The 18,959-nt window shown below is 32.1% G+C and overlaps 3 protein-coding genes across 5 annotated transcripts; all 3 read left to right on the forward strand.

The window, feature by feature from the left end:
- The first annotated feature begins 6,124 nt into the window (after positions 1 to 6,124).
- LOC103852845 (UPF0415 protein C7orf25 homolog) lies at positions 6,125 to 7,921 on the forward strand. The gene is made up of 2 exons (XM_009129740.3): positions 6,125 to 7,401; positions 7,475 to 7,921. Exons 1-2 carry the CDS (start codon positions 6,128 to 6,130, stop codon positions 7,680 to 7,682), a joined length of 1,482 nt encoding a protein of 493 aa, XP_009127988.2. The 5' UTR covers positions 6,125 to 6,127; the 3' UTR covers positions 7,683 to 7,921.
- A 1,502-nt stretch (positions 7,922 to 9,423) lies between these two features.
- On the forward strand, positions 9,424 to 14,454 carry LOC103852846 (transcription factor MYB54). Of its 2 annotated transcripts, XM_009129741.3 has the most exons (4): positions 9,424 to 10,185; positions 10,500 to 10,898; positions 11,224 to 13,924; positions 14,284 to 14,454. In XM_009129741.3, the coding sequence occupies exons 1-3, from the start codon at positions 10,071 to 10,073 to the stop codon at positions 11,412 to 11,414; spliced, it is 705 nt and encodes a 234-aa protein (XP_009127989.1). In that variant the 5' UTR covers positions 9,424 to 10,070; the 3' UTR covers positions 11,415 to 13,924; positions 14,284 to 14,454. The 2 variants fall into 2 exon arrangements, with proteins under 2 accessions (XP_009127989.1, XP_009127991.1); XM_009129743.3 differs by lacking the exon at positions 14,284 to 14,454 and having other exon boundaries at positions 11,236 to 11,630.
- A 1,437-nt stretch (positions 14,455 to 15,891) lies between these two features.
- Positions 15,892 to 18,551, forward strand: LOC103852847. 2 transcript variants are annotated; one of them, XM_018656255.2, is made up of 12 exons: positions 15,892 to 16,106; positions 16,207 to 16,291; positions 16,373 to 16,460; positions 16,557 to 16,712; positions 16,922 to 17,053; positions 17,126 to 17,276; positions 17,360 to 17,398; positions 17,475 to 17,549; positions 17,652 to 17,723; positions 17,817 to 17,881; positions 18,049 to 18,139; positions 18,229 to 18,551. In XM_018656255.2, exons 1-12 carry the CDS (start codon positions 16,017 to 16,019, stop codon positions 18,265 to 18,267), a joined length of 1,083 nt encoding a protein of 360 aa, XP_018511771.1. In that variant the 5' UTR covers positions 15,892 to 16,016; the 3' UTR covers positions 18,268 to 18,551. The 2 variants fall into 2 exon arrangements, with proteins under 2 accessions (XP_018511771.1, XP_009127993.1); XM_009129745.3 differs by having other exon boundaries at positions 15,893 to 16,106; positions 17,664 to 17,723.
- The last annotated feature ends 408 nt before the right edge of the window (positions 18,552 to 18,959 follow it).

Here is an 18,959-nt window from a genome sequence, read left to right on the forward strand (position 1 = left end):
TTTTTTATTTAATTTATTATAATCATGATCCGTAATTCAAATTGCTAGATTTTTGTATTAATTTTTTAATGTTTATTAATTTATATAATAAATTACTGTATATTAAAAAGTTTAAGATAAGTTAATTTTTTATACATGTATTATATAGTTTACTAATATTAACCCATTCTACCAACATATTATATTTTTTTAAATATTTTATATTTATGAAAATAAAAATATGTTAACTTATCAATTTAAAATAATTTTATCATATTTTGTTCAATATAACATTTTTATTTTAAAATGATAGATATTATTATAAATTTGATAAAATAGGATATGATTTTATTCTTTTAGTAACATTTCATTACTAATTACAAAATTAGTTGAAAATATTTATATTCAATTTATGACAATTAAGATCTTATTATAATCTTTTTCAAGAGATTTGTTATAATTTTAATTTTTTTTTAAAAAAAATTAAAAGATATAAAAGATATTATGATTAAAGTAGTTAAAAATATTATGTATATTAGCATTAGTGATATACATTTAATATAAAATTTAAATGATGGTCCAAAAAAAATATCACTCATCAAAAAATCATGATTTTTATTTTATTAAAAAACAAATTTGAAAAAATTAAAATAAAAATAAATAGTTATTTCTAACAAAATATTTAAAAATTATTAGTAAACGTATTTGTGAAATTAATTAATTTCATTTTATTTAAATTTTCGTTTATAAACCAAAACTATATTCAATTTTAATTTCTAATTATATTTTATGATAATTTAAATTAAAACTAACTAATTTTTGAAAGTAAATTTAAAAATATTCTAAGAAGATTTTAAAAAGATTTTGTTAGAACATTTTAAATATATTCATTTGTATTTCAAATAAAAATATAAAGATATTAAAAGATATAATAATAAACTTATGTAAAATATAATATTTTTTAGGAATGGTCCAAACTAAAAAAATTACACATGAAAAGAAGTCATGACTTCTGTTTTAATATATAAGATGTAAAGAAAATAGCATTTAAAGATTATTTTAGCTTTGTAAATCATAAGAGGCTACTCGTCAGACAACATTACTGTATTTAACACAGCTATATAATTATGAAAATAATAATTAGTATGTAGTAAAATAATTGTGTATTCAATATAAAATTTGAATTGATTTGATTTTTAACGAGTTTTTAAATGATTTTATATGATGGGTAAGTTTTATACTATTTATAAAAAAACAACTCTAAAATCTCATTTTAAATTATGAGATTTGTTTTTTTTTTTTTGTTTTTTTAAGTTTTTTACTTTAACATCTGCATATCTGGATTTCGGATAATCGTCAAGATATTGTAATATTTGCGGATATTGGGATTTGGATCCCAAAAAAAAAAAAAATATATATTTAAAAAAAAATCAAAAGACAATAAATAAATCAAATATTTTTATACAATTTCAGCTGTTTTAATTTCATTTTGTAGTTCTCAAAAATCTAAGTTGGATCAATGAATGTACAGTAGAACCTATATAAATTAATACTCGATAAATTAACAATCTCTACAAATTAATAAATTTCACTGGTCCCAATTTAGACCGATTTAAAATTTGACACAAATCGATAAAATAATAAGATAATATTTTTTTTTAGAAAATTCTACGTAAATATATGGTCCCATTAAAATTATAAATTAATAATTTATATGTATACATATTTAATATAAGTAAGAACCTATTGTTATATTGTTTGTTTTATATTCACAATGAAATTATCTTTATATTTTCTTAACATTTAATATATTTTTATAGTAATATTATATCTAAAACCACATTTAAGTTTATGCAATATATATTATATACACTAAATAATATAATAAATTTAATATAAATGTCAAATTTTAAAAAATAACAGTTAATGTCTATGCACTAAAATCAAAATATTTTTATTATCTTTGAATAAATATATTTTAAAATAATAAATCTAAATAATGAAATTTTTGTAAATTAATACCTCTATAAATTAAAAAAAATTAAAAGTTTCAATATTATTAATTTATAGAGATTCTATTGTAGTTTGTTGAATTTTTATGGTTTGTCGTTAACATGGTCCTCATTTATTGAGACATCACCTCTACTATAAATCACCTCTTCATCAATGCTTTTAGCATCAATATGTGTTTTTGTAATTTATCCTAAAATAAAACAACTCAGGTTCATGATTCTTAATTGAATTTTCACTTCTTCTCACATAAAACATCTCTTAAGTGAAACAAAAAAAATAAGTCTATAAAATTTTGCTTTAGGAAACGAAATAAGTACACTATAATACTACAATTTTCCTTGGCAGAGTGAGTTATTAAGTGGCAGCTATAGAAATTGATAATAAGTTAATTAAAAACAAAATCAAAACTGAATTGGTTTGAGAATTATCGTCTTGGTGCTATTTTCATAATTTATGATATATAAATATAGAGCAAATTAGCTCAATATACTAAAAAAAGTGAGATACCATAGAATGGGTGGAAATAATAATGATTGGAAGAAGAAAATTGGGAGGAAATAAGGTATAGAGTGCAAATATGGTAGATTTTGTGTGTAGGGAGTACAAATTCTCATAAATGTATCAGGGGAGATTGTAAATGCTATAACGTGAAGTGAATATCAAATACAGTGGAACCTCTATAAATTAATAATGTTGGGACTTTGAAATTTTATTAATTTATAGATATATTAATTTAAAAAAGTTTCCTTATATAGATTTTTAACTTTGATATATATTTATTTTAAGATAAAAAAATATATTTGATTTTAGTATATAGACATTAATTGTTATTTTTTGAAATTTGACAATTATATTAATTTTATTATATTATGTGGTGTATATAATATATATTTCATAGAACTTAAAAGTGGTTTTAAATATAATATTGCTAAATCTCATCAAAATATATTAGGTGTTAAAATAATATAAAGATAATTTAATTGTGAATATTAAAAACAATATAATAATAGGTTCTTACTTATATAAAATATGTATACATATAATTTATTAATTTATAATTTTAGATAGGACTATATATTTATATAAATTTTTGTAAAAGAATATTATCTTATTATTTTATCGATTTGTGTCAAATTTTGAACCGGTTCAAATTAGAACCGGCAAAATTTATTAATTTATAGAAATTATTAATTGTAGAGGTTCTAATGTATATCGATGAACTAAAGATAGCGTAATGAATTTGTCAACCGATGAGATAATCACTTTGATCTTTAGTTTACCACTCATGAGTGCCTTATTATATTCCTTAAATACTAGTAACAGGTGGAAGTCTCCTTAGTCCAGTGGTTTAACTAAGGATTCATTAATGTTTCTACATCAGGAGGTTTGGGTTTCGAATCCCAGCAAAGGAGAATTATGCAGATTTATGGAGAAAAGCATACAAGAGATCTTCGGTATGGCGCAAGGAGTATCGTTAGGCATGGATCTCATAGGACGGCTCAAAATGATGCAGTCAGGCGTGAATCCTCATAAGGCAAGTAGAATTGTCGGCTGTAGAATCGTCTTGTAATATTTCCCATAATTTGTAAGAGCATAATTAACCATGGACAAAAAAAAGTACTAGTAACATTAGTCTCAAAAAGAAGAAGCAATTAAATAGAGTATTAAAAGAATTGATAGTAACATTAGTCTCAAAAAGAAGAAGCAATTAAATAGAGTATTAAAAGAATTGATATAAATTTCTCATCTTACCACATTTATTTTGGGATGTCAGTTACATACAGAGACATATTACGTCTTTCTCTTATCTTGAGAGACACATTATGTGGTTGGGACACATTGTCCATACAGCTGTCCTTTTGTGGATGAAATTACCCATGCTTTAGGTGGAAAGGAAAGTATGTTCCCTTTAAGAAAGAAACTACATGGTCAATTGGATTTGGTCACACAATAACTAACTTATATTAGATTTTGGTTTGAGTGACTAAATGAATGTAACTTAGTTTATAGTTTGACCGATGAGTTGCAATTTTTTGTATTTTTCTTAATATATTTTTATTATTTTTATAAATTCACCTCTCGTTCTTTTGTTTGATTATTTTTCGAATATTAAAGTATATAAATTAAAAAATTTGACATAATAAATTCTAGCTTTTTATCTCCTACATTTTAACATCCATTAACATATATTTTAACCATTTGACGTCAGATTTTTGGATTAAGCATTTGTGGACAAATGAAAATGGACATCTATATTGTGGATAGAAAAAAAAAGTGAATTCATGAGTTGTGAACACGTAAATTACAAATGAGTTGTAGAAACAAGAATTATGGACAAGCAAACTAAAATCTGTTTAATTATCTTTTTACTTGTTATATGTACATAAATATAGTAGAAAAGTTAAGTAAATCTGAAAAGTCATCGAGCACAATCAATAGAAGATTTATGAACAGAAAAAATGTTGACGCAAGAAACGTGGACACTTAACATATACTTATGGATGGATATGTATGGACGCAATGTTTGTGGTTACGGTAAACAGTTGACAGGGAATAAACTATTCTTCTCCGTTCTCTACTAATTTTAGAACAAAGAGATGAAAGTTGAGATATATCCTTAGAAACAAAACAAAGCTAAAGTTGTGGACGAGTTAGATATGAACATACACATTGTGGATGGTAAGATTATGGACACTGAAAAATGTGGACACATGAATCAAGGCTTTGTAGATGAAGATCTTGTGGATGAGGTCTTATGTTCAAGGTTTTGTGGATGAACATACACAATATGATTGAATTGTATTTAATTGATAAATAATCACACATTCAAATCCTTTACAAAACATAGTTATGATGATTAGATATATAAAAAGTTTGTGGACGAGATTCTGTGGACGAGATTTTGTGGACGAGATTTCATGGATGAAGTTGTAGATAGTATTACACATGAGACTTAGGGTCAGTGAACACCAAAATCACATATATTAGTCAAATTTTCAGATTAACGAAACAATAATCTGAAATCTTACCTATTTAAGAGTTTGTAGTCAATTCAAGAAGATTTATATACAAATTTGAGAGTTTTAGATCAAAATTAGGACATGGACAAAGTTAGAAGATCAAATGTGCAAATAAGTTAAAGTTGACCATTGCTGTTCTTCAACCGAGCTTTTGATCTGCAACCAAAGGGGGCTGCAATACGGTGATTCCCACGGTGAAGGAGGAGTTGTTCATGGCTGTGGATTCGTGGAAATTTTGATAGGTTACTCGATTTGGGGATTAATAGAATCTGAGAAGAAGAAACTAATCGAAAAAACAAAGATTTAGGAAGTTTCATGTTTCCCAATTTTGGATCGAGAGCAAGAAAAAAAAAGGAATTAAGGTTCATTGAGAATGGGAGATACAGTTTCAAATTTGGAAATAGAATCTATTGTTAAAAAAAATACATAAAAGAGGAGAGTTGTTATCGTTGGTTTCAAAAAAATGAATTGATTTTTAAAAAAAAATAAAGACAAATGGATTAGTAGCTGGTTCAGTTTCTAGTAGCTGGTTCAGAATGTAACCAAACTTACTGCCACACTAGTTAAAGGGCTTATTGGACAATATAACATAAGAAAGTGTTCTATATACCCAATGTGTCTCTTAGGGTAATTGAAAACATGAAATGTGTCTCCTAGAATAATTTTTTCTGAATAAAGTGAAACTTCTCATACAGTCTCTGCCTTCGTTTGCTCCGTATAAAGCAGCTATCCCAATTTATCATGTGGACTTATTCATTACATTCTTTATTATCTTAAGAAATAAATTCAAATATATGTTCAACAAAGTTTTGTAATCAATATCTGTGCAGATAGTACATACAAGTTGTCCAATCTGGTAAGAAGCCAAAACATTACAAAAATAATAATTCCAATCTTGAATGTTACTATTTTCATTCCATTGTAGATTTATAGCTTCTTGTTTGATTTTTCCTCTATCCAACTAGACCTTTAGCCCTTTTGAACAAACAAACCCTCTCTCACTTTAGCATCCTTTTGTTCTTGACCATATTTACTTTTCCGTTTCTGCCACGTCCTTCTGCATACTTATTCCTCCGAGAGATGTTGGTCTACAAGAAAACATTACAGTTTTGTAGATGCATAACGAACCGGGATATGACAAGCGGGCCAAACCAAGACGCATACATTTTATCGGACCGAAACCGATTTACTACCTATCCAAACCGGGTTATTCACGTACCGGTTTCGACCCGGTTCAGCCTCTTCTGTTGACTTTCCGGAAGCAGAATCCTAAAATTAAAAAACAGACGTTAGAAGCGATGGAGATCGGAGAGATAGAGACGGCGAAGAAGAGATGCGAATCAGTCATAAGAACAATCAACCACCTTCCTTTATCAACTTCCATAACCGCTTCGTGTCGCAGCACACTCCTCAAGCTCGCTTCCTCCGAGCTCTCCTTCCTCTCATCCCTCGCCACCGACCCTTCTCCCCCACAGCCTCTCAGTGTCAACATCGGCCACATCGAGTCAGTCCTATGGATCCTACGCCGTCCTTCAATCACCGCCGTTTCGCGCGTCTGCAAACCGATTCCTCTTCCGAACACCAACAGCGTCCACGTCGATCTCGTGTGTACTCTCGGAAAGGCTCCTGTTTGGATCATCGTCTCCGATAGAAACTCTAATTACATCTCATGGAGTGACACCCGCCACGGAAGCAAGGGGTTAAGATCGAGAATCGAAACGATCCTCTCCGCTGCGAACTCTACAACGACGTTGAAACCTTCTTCGTTGATTCTCTTCTTCGCAAATGGCTTGCCTTCACCGGTTTACGAGAAGTTAAAAGACCGATTCGGAGCTAAAGATTTCAACTTTGGCTCTGATTCGGATTTTGATTGCGAGGAGACATTAGAGGGAGGAGAATGGGTTAATGTGGTTCGGACCAGGTCGTATAAAGAAGCAGTTTCTGTCGAGATCAAGCTCATAGATGGTCACGATTCTCTTGCGTTTGCTGAGCATGTTGTAGCTGAAGCAGAGGTCGCTGAGCTTAGTGAGAAAGATGCTTTCTCGTCAGTGCTCTCTTCCATGAGATTGAAAGGTGAAGACTTTCTTGTGAACTTCGACACGACAGCTCTTGTTGCTCTCGTTTCTGGAATCGCTAACGGGTGTGCAGAGAGGATCTTGGACATGCCTGAGGTTGTGTTAGAGGAAAAGTTCAAAGGGAATACTGTTTTCGTGATTGCTCAGGCGAGATCTGAAGTTGAGTACTCAGTTCTTGTCAGAATGGGAGGTGTGCTGTCAGGGAAGCGAGGGATTGTGTGCAAGAGTGTTGTTTCAGAGTTCGAGGAGTTAGTGTCAATGTATGCTGGACCCAATGAGAAGCATAGAGCTGAGCAGTTGTTGAAGAGGCTAATGTAATTCGAATCTCAACAATCAGATTATGCTCTGTGTCATGCGTTTTATTCATTGTGATTGTGATCTGTGCAGGGTGGTGAATGACAATCCTACAGAGCGTGTGATGGGACTCCCAACAACGAGGAAGTTAGCAATGAAGAACAAGATTGTGTTTGGGACAGGTGATAGATGGGGAGCACCTACGTTGACTGCAAACATGGGGTTTGTCAGAGCCGTAGCTCAGTCAGGCATGTCTCTCTCCACCATAGAACATAGCCCTCGTGCTCTCACTGGTGATTAGCCAAAGTTCAACTTCTACTTATTCTGTAACTACTTTAAGTTCTAAAGACCAATCCTTGTATTAGGGAAACAAAACAAAAACAGAACGTAGCATTTTACTTCTATCTGGTGTAGATGTCGTTTAGTTCTGGACCAAGTATCATTTCTCGGAAGCAAAGAGACCTTATCAAGGCAGTTGTATATGGTTATGTTGATTTCTTTGGGAATGATCTCACAGCGCATAACACGTCCTAAAGTTAACTATTGCGTACACAGAGCTGAATGTTTGAACGATGGTTAGCATAACCATTCCCTTAAACGTGAGAGAGAGGTGTGATCTCTTCATGGTTCATAGTTATTCTTGAAAACATTATGATGCTAGAACAGTGGTTTGAAGTCTATGTCAGCATTTGGTGGAGCAACAGTACATGTACAGTTAAAAAGTGAAAACCAATATGGTATACTGCTGGTCAAGTGTAATCAGGATCCGGTTTAGATGTATGAGTCTTTCTTGAATACCACACTTTTTTGTTAGTATGATAGGTTCGAAACTGAAGAAGGCTTCTCTCCTAACTATCAACAGAACAAATGAAATTGGTTACGGCTCCATTCCCAACTAACTCTGTTTTATTTATTTTCCTACTTAACTTTTTTTTTTCCAAAGTTTTCCTACTTAACTTTACCAGCAATTAAAAGGCAAAATTTATGTTTATTAGTATTTGTTATCAACTTAATTATCAAAATCATTTTAAGTATAGATTATTTACCTTTGTTGGTAATAAAACTATGTCATCAACTCTAGAATAAAACACTCACAGTGCTAAAAAGACATTTACTCCAAGTTTCCAACTATAGTTAAAAGGGAAATATGTAAATACTAAATAATACTCCTATATTAGTTATGTACTTTATTTTTATTAGTATAATAAAATAAATATTATTTATTCGATGATCTAGTCTAGTCAGTGTTTTGTTGTTAAGGCTGCGATGTTAAAAAGTTGAATAATATGACTTAGCTAACCAGAGTTAGTTGTATGGTGTCAACGTTGGCATATATAGTTCGAATTAAGCTAAGACAAAAACGTTGATTAGGTTTGAGAGGTTATCAGAACCTATCCATCAAATAATATATGTGACCTGCAATTTAACCAGAAGTCCACAACAATGTTACCAAACTCTTTTCTTCTCTTCATGTTTTTTGGGTCTAATTTCAATAATTTATCATATTTAATTAATATTACAAAGTATTCTCAGCATTTAATTAGCAGCATCACCCATTAACTAACTAAAGGCAATATGCAGTTGGTTGGAATCCATATATTATGGAATAACAAGTTCTCATGATCCATCCAATGTACGTAAGGTTTCTAGAATATACATATAATTAAATTAAAAACATAGATCTCAGACGTATAAAACACATATTATGCATATGAAGAAGTATATTCGACATAAGCATGCATAAGAATTAACAGTTTTGAAAACTATTGCAAACTAATTTTGTTATAGTTATCGAAATTTAGTAATCAAACAATATTTATGTATAACAGTTACTTACAAATATTAGTTTAAAAAATGAAATAACAGTAACTCACAAAAGTTATCAGTTTAGGATATCAATATAGTTGTTTTGTCTTTATTTGGATATCAATGTTTATTATATGTAAATACGTAGAGCTTGTCTTTTTTTTTTTTTTAACATACGTAGAGCTTGTCGAAGACTACAGAAACGTAGATGAATGTTGGTGGCTCGAAGTAGCGGGTGTAGGTTAGAATTTAGAGAAACCCCTTAAATTAATACCCACACGAAGAGACGTTGAGAGGTTAACGAAATTCAGCGCACACCAAAGCAATCTCTAACCCTTATATGTTTAAATTTATACATATTGCGTAAATTTATCAAGCAATTACGATCAAATGTACAAGAAAATAAATATAATAAAAAAGGTAGATCGATTACTTAAAATGGATGTTGTGTTGGTTAGGGTAGACGTTGGCATCAGTCGCCGGTCGAGAGGTCCGTCCAAACCCTCCCAACTCTCTAACGGACTATATTTTATTTTTATTTTTCTCTTTATATATATACATAAACTTAATTATATAATAGACTATATATATATGTATACGTGCTGTTGCTCTTCACCTTTCTTCTTGTTCCCACATATCCATCTTCCCCAACCTTTCCCAAAAAGAAAAACTTAGGGTTTTAAGCTCCAAGATTCCTACAGATATATATTTAAAACACACAAACGCATAAAAATAATTGCGTATGTTGTTTATGTAACATCTGTGTGTTTTATTTTCTTGTGATATTTTTCTTTGTTCTTTGTATTGGTTTAGATCGTTACGCTTGAGATTAAAGTTGTCCAGTAGTTAAATATAAAGATCAGCCTAAAGAAAGAGAAGGATTATGTGTAGTCGAGGCCATTGGAGACCAGCAGAAGACGAGAAGCTCAAGGATCTGGTCGAACAATATGGTCCTCATAACTGGAACGCCATAGCCCTCAAGCTCCCTGGTCGATCTGGTAAGTATCTTTTACGGTTGGTCCCAGTGGCTTAAGCACTATGGGTGCAAGTGCACCCAGTATATTTTAGATATTTGATTTTTTACATAGGACTTATAAGAAGGAGGTGGCTATTTGGTTAAGTTTGCACCCATAATTTCCTAATAACCTAGGTTCAATTCCCCCTATGCTATTTTTATCAATTATTGTGCACCCAGTTAAGAATAAACCTAGCTTCGCCCAGGTCCTAGATATTTCAAAACTAGGGTTTGATATATGTATCAGTTATGTAATAAAATATATAATTTTATAATTATGTTGATGTATATATGCAGGAAAGAGTTGTAGATTGAGATGGTTTAATCAACTGGATCCGAGAATAAATCGAAACCCTTTCACTGAAGAAGAAGAAGAAAGACTTTTAGCGGCTCACCGGATCCATGGGAACAGGTGGTCCATCATCGCTAGACTTTTCCCTGGAAGAACTGACAACGCCGTCAAGAACCATTGGCATGTTATCATGGCTCGACGCACACGTCGTCAAACCTCCAAGCCTCGTATTCTTACCTCCACGACTTCTTCTTTATTGGAGACTGAACAAATCATGATGGCTTCTGGTGATCGGAAGAGAATACTTGGGGACGGTATCAGTTACCCTTACCAATTCTCTCATATCAATCATCTTCAGTTGCTAAAGGAGTTCTTCACCGAAAAGATCGCTTTCAATACCAAAGGTAAACTAAAAAAAAGTGACGGGAGTACATTTTCATATTAGTGTTGCATGGATTCGTAATGAAATTATTATGTTCTAATTTTTGCAATGGAGTGCAGCCGAGTTTTTTTTTTCTTTCTCTCTTTTGATTACATAATCAAAAAGAATTGTGATGAATTTCGATTTATTTGTGATAAAATCATATTTTCTTGTTGATTAATACATCATTTTCTTTATTATGCTAAATTTTCTATGTATTTTAATTATAATTATGGTTTTTTGGTAAAATTATATAGTTATGGTTGCAACCACACATATATAACTGATGATTTGATCGTCATTTTTAGATGCGATGGTAGCAAATCAGAGTAAAAAGCCTATGGAGTTCTACAATTTTCTACAAGTAGATATGGATTCTAACAAGAGCGAGATTGTTGATCAAGATTCAGACCAAAGCAACCCCCATGACTCGGACAACAAAAACGAAAGTCGTGTTCCTTTCTTCGACTTTTTATCTGTTAAAAACTCTACTTCCTAGGGTTAACTCGTTTGCAGTATATCCGTATATGTATACGTATGTAAGTCATAATTTCTAGATTTAACTAATTAGTCTGTACTCTGTATACGTACGAGACTTGACATCGATTGATTACACGTATGTTTGACGTATGTAAATTACTAAATAGTGAGCTCTAGCTAATCTAAGCTAAATGTTAAAATGTACCAAATGTAAATGCATCCACTCCACGCATTATTAATCGGTTTATATGAGGTGAGGTGGGTAAAATGTCTAATCATATAATTCTTCTACCAATAAAACAATCAGCGGGCTATACAAACAGATCGCTTACGGTCGTGTAACCAAACCCTATAATTAAACTTACGGCGGCGTTCTTAATTAGTTTAGAATATTAATTAAAAGATGATTTAACTAAAGAAAACAAAAGATGTCGTGTAACCAAGAAGTAGATGCAATTACATCAGCGGGCTATACAAACAGATCGCTTACGGTCAAGATCAGGCACAAGTAAAACGCATATATACACACACATTCATATAGCAAACAATCCAATATCCATAACTTATGTGAATACATTACATATATAGAGAAAATCACCTAAAGACCATAAAATGAGTTTTTTTTAACAAAGAGTTAAAAAATCATTCTACCCTAACTTTATAGATATATAATTATAAATAATTATTTCAATAAATAATCAAAAATCAAAAACAATTTTTTAGAATGATTCACCAGCCAGTTTGCTTGCAAGAAGGGTTATGGGAATAATAGGAACTATAGATCATGAAATGCTTACCAAGGAACGTGATTCCCACAAATACTTTACAGAAAACAGGATGCACTACGAGGGGAACCATGAAAGTAACAGATTGGAGTACCTGATACCTAAAAAAACATCATTGAGACATAGGCTACCAATGGGAGACCAAGGATTCACAGACTTTGTGGCTCATCTTCTTGAGATAAACCCAAAGAAACGTCCCTCTGCATTAGAGGCTCTCAAGCACCCTTGGGTTTCATACCCATACGAACCCATCTCTGCTTGAATGACCTGACACAACCAGTGACTTACTTTGGCCATCATAAAAAAACCGCAGATTAGTGGGAAAAAACTTATTAACTGTGCAAAGTTGAAGCACCAAACCATGTAAAAGTTAGTCTTCCTTTGTGGCTGTATTCTTCAGTCAAGAGGTGGTTATGCGTAGGCTTGTGACGGATCGGGTATCCGGGCAATTTTAAGGTATCCTGATCCGAATCCTTATCCGGATCCGGGGTTTTCGGATATCCGGATGTCGGATATCTTTTTAAAAATTATAATATGTGGCGGATATCTGGATCCGGATTTGGATCCTTAAAATAAATAAAAAATAATATTAATATATATAAAATATTAAAAATAGTTTAAAAATAAAAAAATATATAATGTTTTTAATTATTTCTATGTATAATATTACAAAATTTACATACAATTTATATATACTATTATAAAAATGAAAATATATTAAATAAAATTAATTTATATATATAAATATTACTATTTTTGAAATAGTTATTAATAAAACTTACGGATCCGGATATCCAGATTAAAAAATAAAAACCCGGATTTGGCTTTAACGGATCCAACATTTTACTATTTGGATCTGGATTCGGCCCCTCCGGATATCTGGATTTTCGGATCGGATCCGGATCGAATCCGGATTTCGGATAAAAGTCTAGTTATGTTAGTGCAAAGGTGGGAGATTTAGAGAAGAAAAACTTTTTGGGAGTTTTGATTAGATCATGTAACACTTGTGATTCTTGTTCTCTTAGAACAGATTGTTGCTAAAACTTGTGTTTGTCTCATCTGCTGATCCTAGTCTTTCGATTATTACTACTTCATCTGTTTCAGATATATATTCTTTAAAACCTTTTTACATGTATTAAATGTAAATTACATATATCAAAATTGTAACAATTTTCAGTATCTTTAAAACAGTAATAATTCAATAAAATTTTAAACAATTTACCACTAATGATTAAATAAATAAAAAATGTATTTTATCTTGGGAAATTGGGTTGTATAACCATGAAAAAAATTATAATCCACTGCATAACCAATTTACCTGACATTTCTATACACGGCGTTAGATTTATATAATAATACTGTGTTGCCCCTTTCTGCAACCGGTGAAACCTGAAGCAAAAGCAAAAAAAAAAAAAATCTTAGTTATTATCTGTAAAAAGTAAATCGTGGCTTACCTTCCTTCACATCAATTCTTTTAACTTTCTTTGATAACTTTTGAGAAACTGAAATTTCTCCGTCGATGGTTTTCTTCACCTCTTCGAGCCCACCATTTTCTCTACACCATTGTCGCCGTCAGCCTTGTCCGACTTTATTCGCCTTCTCGAAGTGTGTTGCAAAGGGGATGTCGTCTTCGCTTCTGAAATCGATTGCGAGAAGACGGCATTACAGTCTAATCGGCGAGAAGGAGCAACCCGAGCCTCGTCTCCTTCACATCGGCGATTCATCAGAGATCTGTTGTGATACTGTAAGTTCTCGATTGTGTGCCTTCAATTCTATTATTGTGATGTTTACTACGAAGTCTGGGATTAGTTATGTTTGGAATCGAAAAGAACATATTAGGAGTAGAACTATATTGTATGACTATGCTATGTGAAATGGAATAGCTTAAAAACTATGCTATGGGAAATGGAATAGCTTAACGTGTTTAGTATTTGCCCTTGTATGTTTCCACTGAGTCACATATGTATTAAATTTGTCTGTTGTCTATGCATATCATTACGTCTTACCTGATTTTCCTTTTATTTTGTTATATTGTACGTTCTATTTCACATGTACTTTTCTAGACGGATGTTAACACATTTACCTTTTGCTTGTGTGTGTCAGGTTACAAATGGAAGATTTAGACTGCTAACTAGATTGTTCGAAACTGGATTTGAGTCATCTAGTGAATATATTCTCATTTATATGTAATGGTGCAATGTGTATATAAATGAAATAAATTATGTGCATGTAAATGGAACCATCATACATATGAAATGGAATGTTATATATTTATTTGGAACAACAATAAAACTTAGATGAACTGCAAATTATTTCGTTAACCAACTCACACAAATGTAGACTTCTTACAAACTTCTCTTAACCTATATGTAATGACACTCCACTAGTTATTTCATCGTAAATTTACTATTTTTATTCTATTTGCCGAACTTATAATAAAAATATGAATTTACAGTGAATAAGCATGAGGTATGTTTCGTTGTATTTACAGTGAATAAGCATTGAGCCAAAATTAAGTTTTTCCATGCAATTATAGAAATTTCATATTATCACCAATACGTATTATTCTATTTATTTTGTTCTATTTTATTTGGGTTTAAGATTTATATTTGAATTTAGGGTTTATATTTGGGTTTAGGGTTTAGTGATTAGAGTTTGGAGTTTAGTATTTGGAAGGTGGGGGTTGATTTTGGGATCATCATTAATTTCTTTTATGCAATCATAGTCATTTCATAATTTTATTAATAAGTACTATGATATTTTATTTTGTTCTATTCCATTTGAGTTTAAAGTTTACATTTGAATTTATGGGTTTATATTTGGGTTTAGGGTTTAGTGATTCGTGTTTAGGCTTTATTATTTGAATGTGGAGGTTAAGGTTGAGGTCAACATATACTTCTTTCATGCAGTCATAGTCATTTCATAATTTCACTAATACGTACTATGCTATTTATTTTGTTCCATTCCATTTAAGCTTAGGTTTTACATTTGCATTTATGATTTATATTTAGGTTTATGATTTAGTGATTAGGGTTTAGATTTACTATTTTGGGTTGAGGGTGGAGTTGGGATATGGTTTATTATTTAGGGGTTGGGATGATGTTGGTGCCCTATTGTATTTTGATATTCTATTTTGATGATATGGAATAGAATACTATGAAATTTTTAAATCATGTGCTAATGCATTCTTCGACTTAATATATGTAAGTAAATGAAGTAGCCAATGTTTTGCTACAGGTTTTAATTTTACATCACTCGTTTTACTGCATACAGTAAAAATACATTTGGTAACTGTCCCTTTTGACGTGGCTTCTTCTTTTTCTTTTAAATGGAATAACTCTTAAACATTCTTGACCATATATTCCATCGATTACGTATCTGCTCTCCAAACCGGCGACGTCATCACCGTTAACTGGGAACTTGTTAAATGAAAGGGTAAAACCGGCTGGGATGTGGTATAAAAGTCTAACATTATATTGTGTCAAAATCAATGTCATTTACCTAATTTACACACGATATATGGCTATTAGGCCAATAAGCCCTTTTATCTTTTGAAAACAAAAATATAGTTTATGAAGGTTCACTTTGATTTATTTTCGTTGTTACAAATATGAAAACGGTTGTATTAACCCAGCAAACCCCTGGATTTTGCAATTGAGTGATGAAAATTCATCATTAACTTTTTTCAAAAAAAAAAATAAATTCATCATTAACTGAATTTAAATGCATTAAAAAGCTTTAAAGAAAAAAAAGAAGAAGATTATTAGCAGAAAATGAAGAAGTGAACAGTTTCGTGGGTCAGGGAACTAGACTAGAGTGAGTAGTAATTGAATCCGATGACCACAGTCTCCGGCGCCGTCGTTCCACCATTCGTAGCTCCTCCGCTTCGCCGCCCACTCTCTCGTCATCATCTGAGTCTGACCAAGGTCTCTCTCTCTCTCTCTCTCTCTTTCTCGATACATTATCTCTCTCTCTCTCTCTCTCTTCTTCCAACCTTTCGTTTTCAATTCGATTGTGATTGTGAAGCTTCCTAGAGCCGGCTTGCGGAGGAGGAAACAGCTCGGAGTTTCTTCAGCGGCGGTTACGGCTTCGGAATCATCGCCATCGGAAGGTGAAATGAAAAGCTCACTCCTTCTCTTTAGCGTTGTTGTTGTTTAACCTACTGTGAATGAATGTTTGATTTTTTTGGCAGGCACGTATGATCCGGAGCTCCGTTTGGTTTTCGAGCTCGCCACAGATTCTGAGCTGTACGAGCTTGAGAATATCCTCTTTGGTCCCAGGTGAGAGAATATCTTCTACTCATTCAGTTACCGTCCACTCTTTAACAATGAAGTTCTTGTGCCCTGAGTAGTTAGTTACTTTGCTTTTGTGAGCAGCTACTTTAGCCCTTTGTTGAAATCAATCCCTAACAAAGGAGGAGGAGGAGGTGAGAGGCTTATGATAGGGGAAGATATTGAGGTGCGAGATGGTTTTATCCAATCTCTTGAATCTAGATTCTTGTTTCTCGCCGCAGACGCTCGCTCCACTCTCAGGTACCCCTTCCTTCTTCTCTCCTTTGAAACATTATATTAGACATTCCATCAATCAATAGTAGCTTCTTGTTTTGAGATTTCACTAGAGTTGTAAGCTTTCGATGAAGCATTGACTCTGTTGCAACTAAAGTTCTCGTCTTTGTGGAAACTAGTTCGATTATTTCTTGACTTTAAAGAGTCTGAAACCAAAGAGTTTTCTTGACGTTTAGGGGTTGGAGGCCTTCATACAGAAACGTTTTACTTGCCGTGAGAAATAAACTGAGCATTCCCTGCTCCAGCCACTTGCCAACCGAGGATCTCGAAGCTGAGATTTTTCTTTTTCTTGTTGACAATTTCTCTAGGTACATTTTTTGTTGGTGACTCATCATTTTAAGCTCTTTCAGTTGCATGAACCTCTTTACTTGTCTATGCAGTGAAGCATCAGGGGTTTTCCCTGGCTTGTGGGATAGTTCTCAAGCATCGGAGGTACAGGGAAGCTTAGAAGTCGGGCTCAGTAAATGGAAAGTTGAACTACTTGCTGCATTAGAAGTAGGTGCTTCAGAGGTCCAATCTATGATTCTCAAGGTTAGTCTTGTTCTAAAGCTTTTTCACCTTAGTAATATGGCCGCGTTTCTTTTCTCTGGCTTACAATGTGTTTCTCTTGCCAGGGTGGTGGGATGATCACATTTGCCAAGATTTATCAGTTGGTATGATCACACATTTGCCAAGATTTTATCAGTTTGTATATTTACATATAACTGGTCTCTTTTGGCCCTGTTATAGTTGGCTAAGAAGCTATCAGGAAAAGTAATCATTGAAGCTGCCAATTACCAGATAAGGAGAGAGATGCTGAAAAAGGTTTGCATTTTGTATTCAAATCCATCGCTCTGCAGAAGAATCTTATTATCAATCACTCACGGATTTGAGAATCTTTACATATGTCAAATGATGTAGTAGTAGTATGTAATACAGGGTGGACACTTAGCTGCCATTAACTTGGAATCACGAGCAGCTCTGATTGCAGCAAAGCATGTAGTTACTTTTTCTCCATCCTATCGCTTTTGAGCTGTGTTCGTTATATAAACTACATTGTGATTTTAACATTTACCTTTTATTTGATCACAGGGGTTTGTAGGAGCAGCATCCAGATACCTTGGCTTAAGAACAGTGATGCAATTAGTCGGTCCAATGTTAGTATTCACTACCCTAATCCTAGCTTGTTTCAAATATATATTACAAAAGCTAGTTGCAGTAGTAGGCCCCTAAATACCTTCAATTTACATAACATATGCACATGGATCTGATTCTTATTCATCATAAGATTTTTTCTTATTCGGAAGAATGATTGAATGTACAGGATGTGGGGGACGTTACTGGCTGATTTGGTTATTCAGATGCTTGAAACTGACTACGCTAGAATCTTACGAGCAATTTACGCGTTTGCACAGGTACTTATTTCTTATGTAGGTAATAGCAGTAGTTGTTACTTCGTATTGTTCAAAGAGTTTGAAAAGGATTGTTTGTTTGAATTTTCCAGATTCGAATCACGAGGACATACAGGCTACCTTGTAAATAAAGTAACAGTTATTTTCTCGAGTATCACAATCTCCACTGTCTCATACCTGTTATGTCGGTAACAATGTTAAGTATATATCACTCGTAGTATGTGGTTGAAATGAAACTAGATGCTACTACTCGAATGGAAACATGTTCCCTTTTCTTGTTTCTTCATAGGAGACGTGATGTGTTTCTTTTGTAACCCATGTCTCGTCTGTGAGCTTCCAAAGCGACGGCTCTGTTTCTTTCACGACGTGCGTTTCACCACGCGGCTTGTGTCGGAATTTTAGGCCATTTCCATAATTTGTTTGCATATTATATTGAACTTTGTGTGTCGTTAGTTTTAGGGCAATTGTCAATAATAGCACCTTTTGAAATTTATGTCTAAAAAATAGCATTAGAAGGAGAAAGTCACAAAAATGACATTCATTAAATGGTAAAATATATCTAATACCTTTGGTTTAAAATAAAATAAACAAACAAAATAAATAAAATAAAATAAAAAAAATGAAAAAAAGAAATTTTTTTTATAGTTTCAGATTATATGTTTTCAGATTCGAAATTTTTATTTTTTATTTTTTTGAAAATTGTTTTTTCGAAATTTTTTTTTATTTTTTTTCAAATTTTCTTTTTATAATTTAAAAATACATTTTGAAACTGTTTTTAAAATTTTTATTTTTTATTTTAGTATTTATTTTTTATAAAATTTTA

Source organism: Brassica rapa, chromosome A02 (assembly GCF_000309985.2).
Source record: "Brassica rapa cultivar Chiifu-401-42 chromosome A02, CAAS_Brap_v3.01, whole genome shotgun sequence".
NCBI lineage: Eukaryota > Viridiplantae > Streptophyta > Magnoliopsida > Brassicales > Brassicaceae > Brassica > Brassica rapa.

Coding starts and splice junctions, on each gene's coding strand:
- LOC103852847 (XM_018656255.2), top strand. CDS start 16,017: ATGACCACAGTCTCCGGCGCCGTCGTTCCACCATTCGTAGCTCCTCCG. Junction 16,461..16,556: donor AATATCCTCTTTGGTCCCAG/GTGAGAGAATAT, acceptor TTTTGTGAGCAG/CTACTTTAGCCCTTTGTTGA. Junction 18,140..18,228: donor CAATTTACGCGTTTGCACAG/GTACTTATTTCT, acceptor TGAATTTTCCAG/ATTCGAATCACGAGGACATA.
- LOC103852846 (XM_009129741.3), top strand. CDS start 10,071: ATGTGTAGTCGAGGCCATTGGAGACCAGCAGAAGACGAGAAGCTCAAG. Junction 10,186..10,499: donor CAAGCTCCCTGGTCGATCTG/GTAAGTATCTTT, acceptor GTATATATGCAG/GAAAGAGTTGTAGATTGAGA. Junction 10,899..11,223: donor GATCGCTTTCAATACCAAAG/GTAAACTAAAAA, acceptor CGTCATTTTTAG/ATGCGATGGTAGCAAATCAG.
- LOC103852845 (XM_009129740.3), top strand. CDS start 6,128: ATGCATAACGAACCGGGATATGACAAGCGGGCCAAACCAAGACGCATA. Junction 7,402..7,474: donor CAGTTGTTGAAGAGGCTAAT/GTAATTCGAATC, acceptor TGATCTGTGCAG/GGTGGTGAATGACAATCCTA.